The sequence below is a fragment of the Ursus maritimus genome, unplaced genomic scaffold, assembly GCF_017311325.1.
Source record: "Ursus maritimus isolate PB19 unplaced genomic scaffold, ASM1731132v1 scaffold_7, whole genome shotgun sequence".
Taxonomy (NCBI): domain Eukaryota; kingdom Metazoa; phylum Chordata; class Mammalia; order Carnivora; family Ursidae; genus Ursus; species Ursus maritimus.
Window position 1 is genome coordinate 15,238,465 of NW_024426885.1, and position 18,211 is coordinate 15,256,675.

General features: G+C 33.9%; 1 protein-coding gene across 1 annotated transcript in view; it reads right to left on the reverse strand.

Annotated features, from left to right (window-relative positions):
* The window catches only part of ATRNL1 (attractin like 1), a 756,768-nt gene that overhangs the window by 436,685 nt on the left and 301,872 nt on the right, over positions 1-18,211 (reverse strand). The window contains exons 23-24 of the mRNA XM_040623807.1: positions 17,679-17,757; positions 15,462-15,619 (exon numbers count right to left, since the gene is read on the reverse strand). Coding sequence (XP_040479741.1) covers positions 15,462-15,619; positions 17,679-17,757 — 237 coding nt within the window. The remainder of the gene's footprint in view (positions 1-15,461; positions 15,620-17,678; positions 17,758-18,211) is intronic.

Here is an 18,211-nt window from a genome sequence, read left to right on the forward strand (position 1 = left end):
TTTATTATATTATGTTAGTCACCATACAGTACATCCCCGGTTTCCGATGTAAGGCTCGATGATTCATTAGTTGTGTATAACACCCAGTGCATCATGCAATACGTGCCCTCCTTACTACCCATCACCAGCCTATCCCATTCCCCCACCCCCCTCCCCTCTGAGGCTCTCAGTTTGTTTCTCATAGTCCATAGTCTCTCATGTGGAACTTTATTAAGTATGCCAACACAAGAATGATAGGGTTACCAGGTAGATAGGAGAAAGTAGCAGAAAAAAAATATTTGAAGAATAATGGCTGAAAACTTCCCAAATTTGATGAAATACATTAATCTACATATCCAAGAAGTTCAATAAACTCCACGCAGGATAAACACAAAGAGAATCTTAACGGGAAATATTACATTAGAAGTTTTGAAAGACAAAGACAAAAATCTTGAAAGCAGCAAGAGAAAAATGAGTTAGAATATGCAAGGGATCTCCATAAGGTTAGTATCTGACTTCATATCCAAAACAATGGAGGCCAGAAGGCAGTGGGATGTCAAGTTCAGAGTACTTAAAGGAAAAAAAATGTCACACCATGAATCTTATAGCTAGTCAACTATGTTTTTTTTTTTTTAAAGATTTTACTTATTTACTTGACAGAGAGAGACAGCCAGTGAGAGAGGGAACACAAGCAGGGGGAGTGGGAGAGGAAGAAGCAGGCTCCTAGCAGAGGAGCCCGATGTGGGGCTCGATCCCAGAACGCCGGGATCACGCCCTGAGCCGAAGGCAGACGCCTAACTGCTGTGCCACCCAGGCGCCCCTCAACTATGTTTTTTAACAAAGGCAAAATAGACATTCCCATATACATGAAAACTTAGAGATATATATGTGTTGCTAGCAGACTCACCTAAAAGAAATACTAAAATAATTTCTTCAGGTTGAAAGAAACTGACCCCATCTGGGAATTCAAATGAAACAACTTAAAAAGCACCAGTAAAGGTAATTATGTAAGTAGGTATGTATAAAATATGGATGCATATTTCTTCTTTCTTCTTTTAAATGATTTAAAAGGCAATTGTATAAGACTATGTCTGTAACTATAGTGTTAGGCCTATAACATATAAAAATGTAATTTACTTGACAATAAAAGCAAATGGGAGACAATATGTATTGGAGTAAGAAAATGGTATCAGATCATAACTCGAATCCACAAGAACAAATGAAGAAAACCAGAAATGACAAATAAAAGGTTAATATAAGAAACTCTATAAACATAGACTTGTTCTCCTTTTATTTTTCAGCTTTTTTAACAGACATAAAATTATGTAATTATTATAACAGTATATTGGGTTTGTAACATATATGGAAGATCTAATATGTTTAATAATTATAGCACAAAAGGAGGTAGCATAAAAGAGCTATCTAACAGTACAATTTCTATACCTCACCGGAATTAAGTTGGTTTAAATCCGAAGTAGATTCTGGTAAATTAACATATAAATGGTAAGCCCTAAAAAAACCACTTGAAAATAAAAAATTTACTGAAAAACAGTTAAAGGAATTAAAATGCTACACTAGAAAATACTGATGCAAAAGAAAGCAGTAAAGAACAGAGGAGCAAAAATTATGAGACATCCAAGAAACAATAAATGAAATGGTAGACATACATTCAACTATATCAGAACCTTAAACATCAGTGGACTAAAAATCAATTGAAAGGCAGAGATTGTGAGATTGGATTTAAAAAACAAAAATAAACAAAACAAACCCAGGCTCCAACTACATGCTGTCTACCTGAGACACAGCCTAGGTGGGAAAATACAAAAGGTTGAAAGTAAAAAATAAATAAATAAGAAAAGATATAGCATGCAATAAGCAATCACAAGGAAGCTGAATGGATATACTAAATAGCAGACAAACGGCAAAGAAATAATATCCTGTTATATGGTTTACTAAAGAGAGAAACTTCTGTGTGGGAAAAATATTCCAAGAATTATTTTACATACCACACAATGTATTCTAAACCACTATAACACATCTTTTTTGACAGTGGTCTCCATTATAATCAAATACTATTATATGAAATACAGAAGAACACATATTCTCCAAATTTCAATTTGATAGAGACTTTCATAACGGTATTCCCAAAATCAGAACAAAGGTGAAAGTGTACCAGAGACTTCATAATCTTCAATATTGGAGTTTAAAGGAAAGGACTGCCAAAGAATCCTTTGTTAAATATTTAATAAAAATAGGCTACAGTAAGTGTGATGGCTTGGATTAGTATTCAGCAAATATGTATTCCCTTTTCCCTTGAGTTGAATATATTTTCCCACTCAGGTATATTGGGCATGGCCATCTGACTTGCTTTGGCCAATGTAGTATATGGATGGAGATTTAAATGTTTTTGCACTGTTTGTCTTCTCTTTTGTGATCCACTATTAGGAGACCATTTCCTGGGTAACCACTACCTCTTTGGGTGCCAAAAGCTCATACATAGAGCAGACATAAACCCAAGCCATAGGCTTAAACTGAGCCTGCCTGACCTACAGCTTTAATCCGAGCCATCCAGTGGAGCTAAACCTAAATCAAATGAACTGCAGTGGACCTGCAGACAGAAGCATAAGAATAAATGAATATTACAAGCACAGAAAAAAAGAGAAGTAAAAATTAAGTGAAAAGAAGAGCATAGTAAAGAGCACAGATCCAACCCAGAGGAGACACAAAGCATAATACTTTGAAAGAACTGAAGGAAGTGTAGTACTACTAGATTGTGGAGCTCAGAAAGTGTGTTGAGAAATATGGCTAAACCAATCTAGGTGACTAGATTTTGTAGCACCCTATAAGCGATTTTAAGCAGTTGAGCTTGATCATAGGGTTAAGAGATGCCTTTGAAGGTTTCAAGAAGTGGGTGTAAACTAATTCAATTTGCACATTAGAAACATAATACTGTTTACAGTGTGAAGAAATGACTGAAAATCAGTACTTAGGACAAGAGAAACAGGTGCTGCTGCAGGAGCCTAGGAAGGATATGAGAGTGATCTAAACTAGCTTGGCAGTAGGTTCTTGAAAGAAAAAAAAAATAACGGATTAATGAGATGTTTAAAATAAAAAAAAAATGGAATAGTAATTTCAAAGGAGCAATATGGGTAGAAATCAGATTGAGGTAAAATGAGAAATAAATTATAAATTACAAATTGACAATGTGGATAGCAACTATATATTTCCTCCTAATTTGTAGTATAGTGCCTCACCATACTAAGCATACAATTAGCGTTTATTGACTTGAATAAAGTAAAGAAAGAAAAACAGACATTTGATTACTTTTTCTTTAAATTTTATTTAAATTCCAGTTAGTTAATATACAGTGTTAATATTAGTTTTAGGTATAGAATTTAGTGATTCAACACTTCCATACAACACCTGGCGCTCATCACAAAAAGTGCCCTCCTTTATCCCATCACCTATTTCACTCATCCCCTGCCCCCCACCCCTCTGATAACCATCAGTTTGTTCTCTATAGTTAAGAGTCTGTTTCTTGGTTTTCCTCTCTTTCGTAAAACAGACATTTTAACTCAGAAACACTCCTAGAAAAAAATTTCCTCTCTTTGCATGGGCATTTTGAAATGCTTTTGATTATTTAGACAGGTCTATCAAATTGTGTGCAAAATAACAGGAAATTTCTTAAGTAGGAACATCCTTCTTTGGAATATGTCAATATTGGTCTTGAGGATGATAGTCTTATTTTTTTTGGCAGTCAATTCAGAATACACAAAATTCCTTTCTTAAAAGTCAAATTTTAAAAAATAAACACAGCTTAGATTTAATTTTCAGAAAAATTCTCTCTAGTCCAAACCTTCAGCCACATGATTGTCAGAATTTTCTTTCTAAAATGCACATTTCAAGGCCACCTGGGTGGCTCAGTCGGTTAAGCATCCAACTCTTGGTTTCAGGGTTTCAGCTCAGGTCATAATCTCAGGGTGGTGACATCAAGCCCCTAGCCCCCTCTGCCCCTCCCCCCACTTGTGGGTGCTTTCTCTCTCTTTTCTCACTGTATAATAAATAATCTTTTAAAAAAATAAACTGTGCATTTCATTATTAACTTTACAAATACTTTATCATTTTGTTTCAAGAAAATGTTCCACCCACATTTCCGCTCTACTTTCAGCCACACTTGCATAATCCCACACCACCACCCTGATCACCCTATGGTTTTCTATCATACAACCTACTTTCCAACTATTAAAAATCAATTTCCTCCCTGATGAAAATTATTTAATCATAACTTTGAAAATCCATTCTTCTTATCGAGAATTCCCTCTCATGTATCATGTCCCTTTTCTGAACTCCTACTTATCCTTCAAAATCTTGCTTTAGTATAACACAGTTTCTAAGAACCTTTCCTGCTTCAATATCATCTCTGTATCAGAGATGGACTTATAATCTAGAACTTTCCAAGTCATAAATAACTTTCACATCCATATAACTGACAGCAAATGGCTCAGAGAACATTTTATGACCTAAACAAAACCAAAATATGTCCCTGAGACTCTATATAAAGACATTAAGAGAGAATCTTTTCCTTTTTGTCTCTGGGATTGCTAAATTTGGATGCTATAAGTGCAACTAAAATAGAATACAATACAGTCAACATACATTGTGAAACTCAGTTAATTCAATAATTATTTATATAGCATAGTATAAAGAACGTCAAGGGATGAAGTTTTATATAGTATCAGGTCATCTGCAAATAGTTACAGTTTTACTTCTTCTTGCCAATTTGGATGCCTTTTGTTTCTTTTTGTTGTCTGATTGCTGTAGCAAGGACTTCCAGTACTATGTTGAATAAAATGATGAGAGTGGACATTCTTGCTTGTTCCTGACCTTAAGAGAAAAGCTCTCAGTTCTTCCCCATTAAGGATGATGTTAGCTGTCGGTTTTTCATATGTGGCCTTTAATATGTTGAGATATGTTCCTTCTAAACCTTTGTTGGGAGTTTTTATCATGAATGGATGTTAAAGGATGCAGTTTTAGGTAAGACAGTCAGAGGAGGCGTAATTGGGTTCTTGAAGTCCCCAAAGGCATTTCCTCTGGTTGCCCCATTTTCTAAGCCTACCTAATTTAAAGTTGGATTTCTTTATTTGCAACAAAGAATGCTTACTAATATATTTTGTTAGCTACATGAGGGTAGAAACTACTTTGCATTCTATTTTATATGCTAGCAAAATTTCTTGCATATGATTGAAACTTAATAATTGCTGGAAAGTACAGACAAAATTTTGTAAAAATGTTCAATATCTGCCATTTCTGTAAGAAGCACAACTTCTATTAGTCTTTGACTGACAAAATACAGAAGATCCTAAGCAACAATCATTACTATGTCTTTTTATTTTGTTCATTTGTAGAAATGTACAAAGTTCTATTATCATGCTATTAAGTTTCATTTTATTAATAACAAGATTAGACCCAAGCTGGATCAAGCCAAATGAAGTATTTTTCTACTTTCCTGCATATCAGTAAAATCTTCTCCTTATTCAAATAATACCTTTTAAATTAATCTGTTCAACCTATTCAAATATATATGGAAACATTACAAGCGAAAGTGCTGAAAAGAATTGTGATGGAAAAAATGAAGTACCACATAAAATTATGAAAATACTATTGATATTAACTCACATAAAATCAATGTGAAGTGTTTGGCTTACCAAAACAGTATGATAAAAAAGTATTTTGTTATGCAAACAACAAATAATTAAATATTAAATTCTTCATACATCTTTTATGCTATAGCATGTAAGAATACCAAGAATTAAATTACAAATACAAAGGCTAAAGTAGCCTTAAGCACTTTCTTTCAACTATATTCATAATGTTCTCTCCCTGTGTACCAACTCTACTGAAATAAGTGTTAAGGTAATTTAAGTAAAAATGATCATAAAAGTTAAGTGTTAATTTATCTCAAAAACAATATGTTTCCTTGTTAGAAATACCCTGGATAAAATTTTGTGAAAAGAAAGCAGTGATATTTATTTTTGGATGTTTCTTGGTATCTCCTGGTCTGATGGATATTTTTCAATAGGAATTAGGTCTTTTGTACTTTTTTATTTCAGTCAAAATAACTGCTTCCATAGAGGGTAGTTTGTAAATATTTATGAACAATTTCATCTATGGACTATAAATTCTCTCATAACATGCTGCTTGGAATCCACAACAGCATGTGCTTATGAAGTCTAAAATACATAGACATAGGTCTACAACCTGACTACCGTTTATCTACAAATTACTTGGAAGTTTAAATCTAAGCTACTAAATAAAACATAAGTAAAAACATAAAACCACATATATAGTAATTATATCTGTGGTTCACTCATTTAGTGAACCAAACTATGGCTAACATATTTATTCTATTTACTATTTAGACTCAAAATTACATGTAGGATCCCTACTTCCTCCCAAAATGGAGGAAGTGAATTTATTCTCCTGCCAAAAGAACTTGTAAAACAGATAAAATATATGAAACACTTGTTTTCAGAAATTGGATATCAAGCAATGGAGGACAATGGTTCCTGAGTGGAGAAAAAATGAGGTGAGCACTTAAATGTCACAGGTTACTGTAATTTTGAGGCTTTATCAAAAGAAGAGTGAACACATGTGTATCCCAGAAATTTTCTGGAGTTGAGGAAATGAAACTGACATCTGTAGAGGCCAAGGTGGCTAGAGTTTATAGGACAGTATACTGGAGAAGAGAGGACTTCCCAGATTGTTACAGAGATTTGCTGAGGGTCCCCGTGAGTCTTCAGGTGAATACTACTTACTGGTAAGTATTTCCTCCCTCCCAAGGTGGGAGGAAAAGCCAATTGAAAGGAGCAGAGAAAAAAATTCTCAAAACTCACATAGAGTTCGGAATATTTCATGGTGACAAGAGTCAGAACAGAAAACCTAATAATTCATGCATCATAGAGTATAGTACCCAGAAAAACAGTGCCTCAGTAATGAAAAGATTAACCCCAGACTAAATGCTTTGTTCCTGCCTAACAAAACACAAAAATAAGCCTTGAAAAGATCAATTTTTCCCAAGAAAAACTCCAACCCAGAACAAAGCTAAATTTATTTATCAAAATTGATAAATACCTAGCATCCAAAAAGGTAAAATTCAGAATGTTCGCTATCTAATCAAAATATGACCCATAAGGAGCAGCAAAATAAAAAAAGAAAAAAGAAACTCAGAAATGACACATATGATAGAATTTGTAGACAATTTATAGAAGAGTTATAATAACTGTATTTCATATATTAAGACAAAAAAATACAGCATGTTAAGTAGAGACATGGAAGATACTTTCTAAAAAACCTTATCAAAATTCTAGAGATAAACAATATAATGTCTATGATAAAATATACACCGGATGGGATGGATATCAAATTGGACACTATAGAAAAAAGATTAATGAATTTAAAGATATATGAAAAGGAAATATCCAAAATGAAACACAAAGAGGGAAAAAAAAGACTGAATAAAAAACAAAAACAGAACATTAGTGAGCCAAGGAACAATTTCAAGCAGTCTGATATTCGTACAATTGCAATACCCAAAGGAGAAGAAAGGAACAGGGGAAAAAATTGAGAAGTAAGTTTTCCAAATCTGGTGAAAACTATAATTTTATAAATCAGTAAAACCCATGCACAAGAAAAAGGAAGAAAACCAAACCTACATAACCATAATCACATTGGCCAAAACTAGTGAAAAAGTTAAAAATTTTAAATTGCAGAAAGAGGAAAAAGACCCATTATATACAAAGAATAAGATTAAAAGCAGATTTCTCACGAGGGACACTGCAAACCAAAAGACAGTGGAGTAACATCTTTAAACTAAAGAAAGAAAAAAGCTACAATTTAGAATTCTTCAACCTCCTAAAAAGTAAAATAAAGATATTTTCAGGATATAGACTGATATACTTCATTCCCAGCAGATCTACACTAGACTGTTAAATGCCTAATTCCCTTATACAGTTGGAAAATGTTACTAGATAGAAATATGGGGCCCCTGGGTAGCGCAGTCGTTAAGCGTCTGCCTTTGGCTCAGGGCGTGATCCTGGCGTTCCAGGATCGAGTCCCACATCGGACTCCTCCGCTGGGAGCCTGCTTCTTCCTCTCCCACTTGCCTGCTGTGTTCCCTCTCTCGCTGGCTGTCTCTCTGTCACATAATAAATAAAATAAAAATCTTTAAAAAAAAAAAAGAAATATGGACCTACAAAAAGAATAAAGGAAAGATGAATGCTGACAAGAGTAAATATGTAGGTAAGATTGAAGATTATTTCTTATTTTTAATATATCTAAATATGACTGACTATATCAAAAATAGTAACAGTGTAGTGTAGATTTTCTAATATAAGAAGCAGTAAAACATATTCAGCAATGGCTCAATGCCCAGCAGGATGAAAATAAAAGTATATTGTTCCGGGTTAAGTTATAAAAAAAAATGTGTAATGTAATATTACCTGAAAGTAGATAATGAAAAGTTTAAGAAGAATATGACAAACTATAAAATAATGACTAAAATAACACAACAGGAACTGTAGTTAATAAGCCAAAAGAGAAGATAAAATGAAATCATAAAAAATAATATGAAGACAGAAAAGAAAGAACAAAGAGCAAAAGAAAAATCATAAACAAATAATAAGATTTAAACTCAAAGATATAAATATATGTGTATCACCTGTATGTGGTTTAAGATTAGAAAAACTACATGCTTCCTTAAAGAAACCCACTTTAGGGGCGCCTGGGTGGCTCAATCGTTAAGCGTCTGCCTTTGGCTCAGGGCATGATCCTGGTGTTCTGGGATCGAGCCCCGCATTAGGTCCTTCCACTGAGAGCCTACTTCTTCCTCTCCCACTCCCACTGCTTGTGTTCCCTCTCTCACTGCCTCTCTGTCAAATAAATAAATAAATAATCTTAAAAAAAAAAAAAGAAAGGAAGAGAATTCACTTTATTTTTTTTTAAGATTTTATTTATTTATTTGACAGAGATAGAGACAGCCAGCGCCCCAAGAAACCCACTTTAAATATAAAAGCGAAAATAGATTAAAGTAAAAGGATGAAAAATGATACAGAATTCTAGAGTTTTCTAGAGAGGGAGTCATGATGGTGGAGTAGTAGGGGGACCCTATGCTTGCCTCATCCCTAGAACACAGCTATATAAATACCAAATCAGTCTGAACACCCAAGAAATTGATCTGAGGACTGAGAGAACACACTGCACAAGTAGAGGGAGAAAAGAGGCCACATTGTGGAAGGTAGGAAGTACAGACACATGATTTGGGGGAAAAAATATCAGGGTTCTTGTAGAGGGGAGGGAGCCTTGATCATGGAGAGAGTAGAGAGAGGGGGAGAGAGAGCAGAACATAGGGGATTGCACAGAAAAACCAATGAGTGGGAAAATGAGAGGGGCTGATTATCATGAGTTTTTACAACCAGCGGAGCTCAAAGACTGTAGTTATAGAAGTCCTTGCTGTAGGGGTGTTAAGCCTAGTGGACGTAGTGGGGCCCCTGTGCAGAAGGAGGGTAGAGACCTGAGAGTAGACAGCATGGTCTGAGGATCACCTCATTGACATAATACAATAATAGTAGGGGATTTTAACACCCCACTTACAGCAATGGACAGATCATTCAAGCAAAAATAAACAAGGAGACAAGGGCTGTGAATGATGCACTGGACCAGATGGTCTTAACAGAAATATTCAGAACATTTCATACTAAAGCAGCAGAATATACATTCTTTTTGAGTACACATGGACATTCTCTAGAATACATCAATACATGGTCACAAATTAGGCCTTAATAAATACAAAAAGACTGAGATCATACCAAGCATATTTTCTGACCACAATGCTTTGAAACTTGGAAGTTAGCCACAAGAAAAAATTCGGAAAGACCACAAACACATGGAGTTTAAAGAACATCCTACTAAACAATGAATGGGTTAACCAGGAAATTAAAGAAGAAATTAAAAAAAAAAAATACATGGAAACAAATGAAAATAAAAATGCGATGGCCCAAAACCTTTGGGATGCAGCAAAAGCAGTCCTAAGAGGGAAGAATATAATACAAGCCTAATTCAAGAAGTAAGAAAAATCTCAAGTACATAACCTAACCTTACACCTAAAGAAGCTAAAAAAGGAACAGCAAATGAAGCATAAAGCCAGCAGAAGAAGGGAAATAATAAAGATTAGAGCAGAAGTAAACAATACGGAAACAATAAAAACATTAGAACAGATCAGTGAAAGTAGGAGCTGGTTCTTTGAAAGAATTACTAAAATTGATAAACCCCTAGCCAGACTTTTCAAAAAGACAGAAAGGACCCAAATAAATAAAATCAGGAATGAGAGAGGATAGATCACAACCAACACCACAGAAATACAAACAAGTAAGAGAATATTATTAAAAATTATATGCCAGCAAATTGGGCAATTGGAAGAAATGCACAAATTCCTAGAGAGATATAAACTACCAAAACTGAAACAGGGAATAGAAAATTTGAACAGATAACTGGCAATGAAATTGAATCAAATTTCTGCATCCATGTTCATCAGGGATATTGGCCTGTAATTCTCCTTTTTAGTGGGGGCTTCGTCTGGTTTTGGTATCAAAGTAATGCTGGCCTCACAGGATGAGTTTTGAAGTTTTCCTTCCATTTCTATTTTTTGGAAGTTTCAGAAGAATAGGTATCAGTGCTTCTTTAAGTGTCTGGTAGAAATCCCCCATGAAGCCATCTGGCCCTGGACTCTTGTTTGTTGGGAGTTTTTTGATTATTGATTCAGCCTCAACATAATGAAGGCTATATATGCAAAATCCATAGCTAATTTCATCCTCAATGGAGAAAAACTGGTAACTTTTCCTCTATAGTGAGGAACAAGACAGATGTCCACTCTCACCACTGTTATTTAACATAGTATTGAAAGTCCTAGTCCAGCAATCAGACAACAAAGAAATAAAAGGTATCCAAATTGGCAAGGAAGAAGTCAAACTTTCGCTATTTACAGATGACATGATAAATATATTTAAAAAAACTGAAAGAGACCACCAAAACTGATACATGACTTTAGTAAAGTGGCAGGATACAAAATGAACATACAGAAATCTGTTGTTTTTCTATATACCAATAATGAAGAGCGAAAGAGAAATCAAGGAATCGATCCCATTGACTACTGCACCACAAAAAACATAAGATACTAGGAATAAACCTAACCAGGGGCGCCTGGGTGGCACAGCGGTTAAGCGTCTGCCTTCGGCTCAGGGCATGATCCCGGCGTTGTGGGATGTGATCCCGGTGTTGTGGGATCGAGCCCCACATCAGGCTCCGCTGTGAGCCTGCTTCTTCCTCTCCCACTCCCCCTGCTTGTGTTCCCTCTCTCTCTGGCTGTCTCTATCTCTGTTGAATAAATAAATAAAATCTTTAAAAAAAAAAAAAAAAGGAATAAACCTAACCAAAGAGGTAAAAGATCCGTACTCTGAAAATTATAGAACATTTATGAAAGAAATTGAAGAGGACACAAAGAAGTGGAAAACATTCCATGCTCATGGATTAGAAGAACAAATATTGTTAAAATGTCTATACTACCCAGAGCAATCTACACATTTAATGCAAACTCTGTCAAAATACAAACAACATGGGTGCCTGGGTGGCTCAGTCAGTTAAGCATCTGCCTTTGGCTCAGGTCAGGATCCTGGGATCAAGACCTGCATAGGGCTCCCTGCTCTACGAGGAGCCTGCTTCTTCCTCCCCCTCTGCCTGCCGCTCCCCCTGCTTGTGCTCACGCTCTCTCTCTGTCAAATAAATAAATCAATAAATCTTAAAAACAAAACAAAAGCCAAAATATGAACAGCATTTTTCACAGAGCTACAACAAATAATCCTAAAATATTTATGGAACCACAAAAGACACCAAATGGCCAAAGCAATCTTGAAAAAGAAAAACCAAAGCTGGATGACTCACAGTTCTAGACTTCAAGCTATACTACAAAGCTGTAGTGATCAAGACAGTATGGCACTGGCACAAAAACAGATACTTAGATCAATGGAACAGAATAGAAAACCCAGAAATAGACCGACAACTATATGGTCAACTAATCTTCAACGAAGCAGGAAAGACTATCCAATGGAAAAAAGTCCCTTCAACAAACGGTGTTAGGGAAACTGGATAGCAACATGCAGAAGAATGAAACTGTACCACTTCCTCACACTATACACACACACACACACACACACACACACACACACACACACAAATTCAAAATGGATGAAAGACCTAAATGTGATATAGAAATCCATCAAAATCCTAGAGGAGAACACAGGCCATAGCAACTTCTTACTAGATATGTCTCTGGAGGCAAAGGAAACAAAAACAAAAATAAACTATCAGGACTTTATCAAGATAAAAAGCTTCTGCACAGCAAAGGTGACAATCCACGAAACTAAAAGGCAACCTACTTCATGGGAGAAGATATTTGCAAATGACATATCTGATAAAGGGTTAGTATCCAAAATCCATATAGAACTTATCAAACTCAACACTCAAAAAACAATTAATCCAGTTAAGAAATGAGCAGAAGACATGAATAGATATTTTTTCAAAAAAAGACATACAGATGGCTAACAGACACATGACAAGACGCTCAGGTATCACCCATCATCAGGCAAATGCAAATCAAACCTACAAGGAGATATCACCTCACACCTGTCAGAACAGCTAAAATTAGCAATACAGGAAACAAGAGATGGTGGCAAGGATGAGGAGAAAGGAGAACCCTCTTACACTGTGGGTGGGAATGCAAACTGGTCCAACCACTCTGAAAATAGTATGGATGCTTCTCAAAAAGTTAAAAATAGAGCTACGACCCAGGAGTTGCACTACCAGGTATTTACCAAAAGGATACAAAAATACTGATTCAAAGGGCACATAATGATTTTAATCAAAGAGTAGGAATTAGGCTCTACCTATCTTAACCATCAGTTACTTTCTACATTTTATTATTTGGGGAGAGTAGAATATTTCAACTTTATTACACAAATTCTGGTGTGGCTTCTAGAACATATTACAGTATGTTCTCAAAAGAAAATTCAATTTAAAAATTTAATTTTTAACCATTAAATATTCATTAACATTCTATAGTAATGATGTAATTTGCTTAAAAATAAAATAGATAACCAAGACATGAAGTACATGAAAAAATTTAAAATATAACAATTATATAAATTTTAATTATTACTTAATAAGCTCAATAGATGAGCCCTTTGGTTGCCTTTGATCATAATTTGAATATACCAAGTGAAATCTGATTCATATTTCTTTGTAAATCCTAGAAAATAAAATGATGCATCCAACATCCTCAAGGTCAAAACATTTCCAGCATTTTCTGCCCATAATAGCATATAAATCAATCATTACAAAATGAAGAAATAAAAGTATCAAAATAATTCCCATTACTGAGTAGTAATCTATAATATTTCCTAGTTAATTAACTTCCTGAATTTAGATGCTAAACTAGCCTTACAAATAAAAATAATTTCCCATAAATATATAATTTTTAAAAATTACCATATTCCCACAAATCACATAGAAATTAATATAAATAAAACATGCAAACATTTCTAGTCATAGACCATAAGCTGTCACTAAAATGAAAGGGGAAAGAATAGTCTGTAAATTTTTTAAAGATTTTATTTATTTATTTGAGAGCAAGAAAGAGAGAGAGAATGAGCTGGAGAGAGAAGCAGAGGGAGAGGGAGAAGCAGACTCCCCACTGAGAAGGAAGCCTGACACAGGGCTCGATCCCAGGACCCAGAGATCATGACCCATGCCGAAGGCAGACACTTAACCGACTGAGCAACCCAGTCATCCCTTAAAGATTTTAAAACATAATGACTTAGCACAGGGCTTGGTACACAGGAGCTATTCCATAAACTAATTTGAATTCAATCTAATCAAATAATCAGTCATAAAAGAATGACTATATGAATAAATCCCAATATTACAACATACAGTCTTTTCTTTCATAAAAGCATAAATTAAGAACACAAACCCTGACTAATTCAAGATAGAAAGAACATCCTAAATGTTTCCTAGCAGTAAATCTAAAGCAGCCTATCACTAAGCACAAGAAAAAACAAAATATACAACTTAAATTTAAAAAGGAAAGAAATATACAACATCTATACGTAGTATAAAGAAATCAACAGTGAGAGGTAGTGGGTCTTAACTGCTAAGTACTGCTTACCTTAAATTTCTAATGAAGTTTAAACTATGTTCAGTATATAATAAAGCAAAAATGAGATTCTAAACAAAGCAAATAATTTCAGGTAGAGCTGTAAGAACAGAGTATCTAACCCTCAGATGAAGTATATAATTGATCAGAAAACCCAAACAATCTGGTTATCTGAAGTTTTAATGCATTTCTTACAATATAATTTCATCGAAAAATTAGTACATTTTTGATTGATTCAATATCATTAGTATGAACATTTTTTTAATAAAGACATTCATTATTGCTGCTGCTTGTGACCAGGGGACCACACTTTGAGAACCACTAAACTAGAAATACGAGGCAATTGAGTGTCACAACCTGAAGGCAGGACAGATAATCTGTTGGCTGCGTGACTGACAGTGTTCACTGCTGGGCCACAGGGAAACAAAGGGTTAAAGCAACAAGGGCATCCCCCTCCACTTTTCCATTTTTTAATTGGATTTTTAATTGGATTTTGCCCAAAAAAAGGAAAAATAAAGGAGAAAGGGCGAGATATGCCGCCTGGGTCAGGAGGCAGCTGTGACATTTTAAACCTGGAAGCTGGTTGTGTCATCCTCTGGAGCCCCTGGGGAATACTAGAGCACATTTTTACATAGCTCTCCTAACTGTGAGAGGCATCAAAAGCCTGGACGTACAGACAGAGCAGATCCGCTGTTCGGTGCCAAGCCCAGTCCCAAGAAATAGCCAGCTTTTCAGCTCTTTCCTGGACATGAGGCCTCAAACTTACCACCTGTACTTCAGTCAGGCCAAAGCCCTCCCTTTGAGCTAATATAAAAAAGGAGAACGTCATCTACTTTTGACCTATCTTCTCTCTGTGCTGGGTCTTTAACTTCGAAACCACATAGATAAACCTTCTGAACTTGGATTCTGTTCTCCTAGTCTTCTCAGTCAAGAGTATACACTAGGCGAAATAATATTGCCCTGCCAGCATCTTATTGTTACCCAAAAAGAAAACTGTAATTAACATTAAACCAACAGATTTTGAACAGTGAAAAAATAAATAAATAAATAAACACATTCATCATCAGATATACGATGTATCCTATTTATTAAGCGTCAATACTTGTTTCATGTTGTTCAAAATATAGAAATCTTAACCATATCATTACTTCAAACAAAAACAGCACTGTTTTGGTGAAGAAAATATTCAATGGTCATTATGATAAGTACTATTAACACTTACCTGTATTTTAATAGGCCAGGAAAAGTTGCTGACGTACACATAGAATGTAATATTAGGATTGCTTCTAAAGTTAAATTTTTCATAGGAAAAACTATCTCTGTATTCCTTTATATTAGTTTTGGAAACTATAGGAGTCTCCTCCCCGGATATTGTTCCAGCTAAAATGTAAATAATAATAACAAATTTTTAAAACTCATATTAGGAAAAAAGGATCTTTTTGAACTTAAAATGTATATTATATTTACTTAATTTTTGAACTATACATATAAAAACATAATTATCAAAATAAACTTGTTCACTATTTAGAGTGACAAAGGAGAAATAACATAAGATTCATCATAAATGTAATGGAAATATTATAAAAATTATTTTTTAAAATGATACCACTGATTAAGTGCTATGTACTAGGCAATGGTGTAGAGATTTTATATTCTTTTCTACTAACAGTTTTATTCCAGAGGTATTCCATCTCTATTTTTCATATTGAAACCTGACCCCCAGAAATATTAAAATACTTGCCTTAAGTTTATAGCTACTGAATGGTAAATTTCTCTTTGGAACTCAGGTATATATTAGCTCCAAACGCTGAGTTCCTTCTATTTACTACTCCACAGAGCTTCTCAAAACAAATCAGGAAATATTTCACATGTCTCAATCCAATTAAAAAATGGAAAAGAAATCAATTTATTTGTCTTAACCACAAATTGAACCATCACTACTTTGAATAAATTGAAAGGAGGCTACAATTTAAAACATGAGCTAAATGTTCAATTGTTATACACATATTGCATACTCAATAAATATTTACTGAGATTAACCAAATGGAACAAAACATTTCCAACAATCTTACCAAGGCTTCCACCTTAACAGTAAAAATATTTAGAACAACTGAATATATTTCTAACTCATCACCTATTACAAAATTACATGGGATGCTGTTTTAAAAGGCAGATTTCCTGACCCCATCTCCAAACCTGATAAATCAAAATTTCTGAGATTTAGTTCTGGGAATATAAAAGTTACAAGCAATTTCTTCCATTAAAAAAAAATCACTGTTCTAAACTAATTACAAAGGTCTTATGTATTTTTGTTAACAAATTTTAAAAATCTTCTAGAGACAGTTTATTGTGCCAAAGTAAATTTCAAATTAATAGTACAAGTTTCCATGAATTCCTTTTTTTAAAAATGATTTTATTTTTAAGTAATCTCTACAGCCAACATGCGACTCAAACTTAGAACCCTAAGATCAAGAGATACATGTTCTACCGACTGAGCCAGCCTAGTGTTCCATCATGAATTCTTAATTAATGAAGCTCAAAATGCCAAGATTTTACTATATGTTTGGCACCATAGTAACAAAATGTCTATATAATTGCCCAAACTTCTCATTTTTTAACACATGTAATATAGGTTCTAGAATTGCAAAGACCTCATCATTCTTCCATTCTACATCTCCATGATTCTCTATACTAAAATAGATAATGACTTGATTTTCAGAAATCAAATATGGATATCTGCGAATCCACATATTTTCTTTAAAGAAGATTCCAACACTTTTATGCAAGAGTATATCTTTGATATAGAAGATGAAAACCAATAGAATTTCCTACGATGTAAATACAAAAAAAGTGAGCGTCCTTTTTCTTAATCCGACATTGTATTTCATCTCGGTTACATTTTTTAAAAGTCAAAAACTTCAACTTATAAACCTTATTATGGAAGACATATTAAGTATAGGGTTTTTTTTTTAACTTTCAGCACTGAAACTGACAAAAAGAACAGTATATTTCTAAGCTTGAAAGTAATAGAAAACTTGTTAATTTATCAGCATGCACAGAATTTCATTGTTTTGTATCAATATTAAGGTTAATAATTAAATTTATAGCTTCAATAGTAAATCAAATAATTGAAATCTCAGTCCCTAGTCATTAAAGAAGTAATCTATCTTAATTAAAATCACAGTAATTCATAACACTGCCATTTAAAAAATTAAGTGGTGTACAATATTTGTTACCCATCTTATTTTAATTGAATAGGGACAAGTTAACAAAGGAATGAAACTTTATTAATAATGCTACTTACTATTTTTACCTGAATCAGCACAATGGCATATATTTTTTTAATTTCAATTATTTGAATTAACAATAAAAGACCATGCTAGAATACCTTCCATAAACAAACAGATGTGAAAGACATGTGACAACAAAATCCTCTTACCTGTCGAACCAACTGACCACGTAATGTTGAGATTAAAGTTGTTTGAAGCATTAATTGAAATATCCAAATTTTTGTTTGACTACCAAGAAAGAAAATATTAGGGTTAAAAAATAAAATTACATTAAATAATGTTTAATGTTTTAATTATGCCCATATTTCACAGATTCTATACATTTTGTCAATATTCAACTAAGTGTAGATGTCAGTTACACTTTTTGAATGAAAATATATGGGTAATAAATTCAAAGATAGTTTAAAGTTCCCATTTATCCTCCCTACTATAATCCAGCCTTCTGTATGTAAGCCAGAGGCTGCTGTAATTCATTGTTTGTATTTTGATTCTCTTTGCTTACCTGCAGTTAATAGTTAAATGATACAGGCTTGGGTTAGTCCAAAGTAATTTTACAGCAATGTAAGATTATTGTTTTGTTGAAAGATTTCTTCTTAGGTGCATATTGTATTACTATACACACATTTTTGTAGTGAAAAAATATATATAAAATACATAAGCTAGAACTCTCAGGCGAAAATGG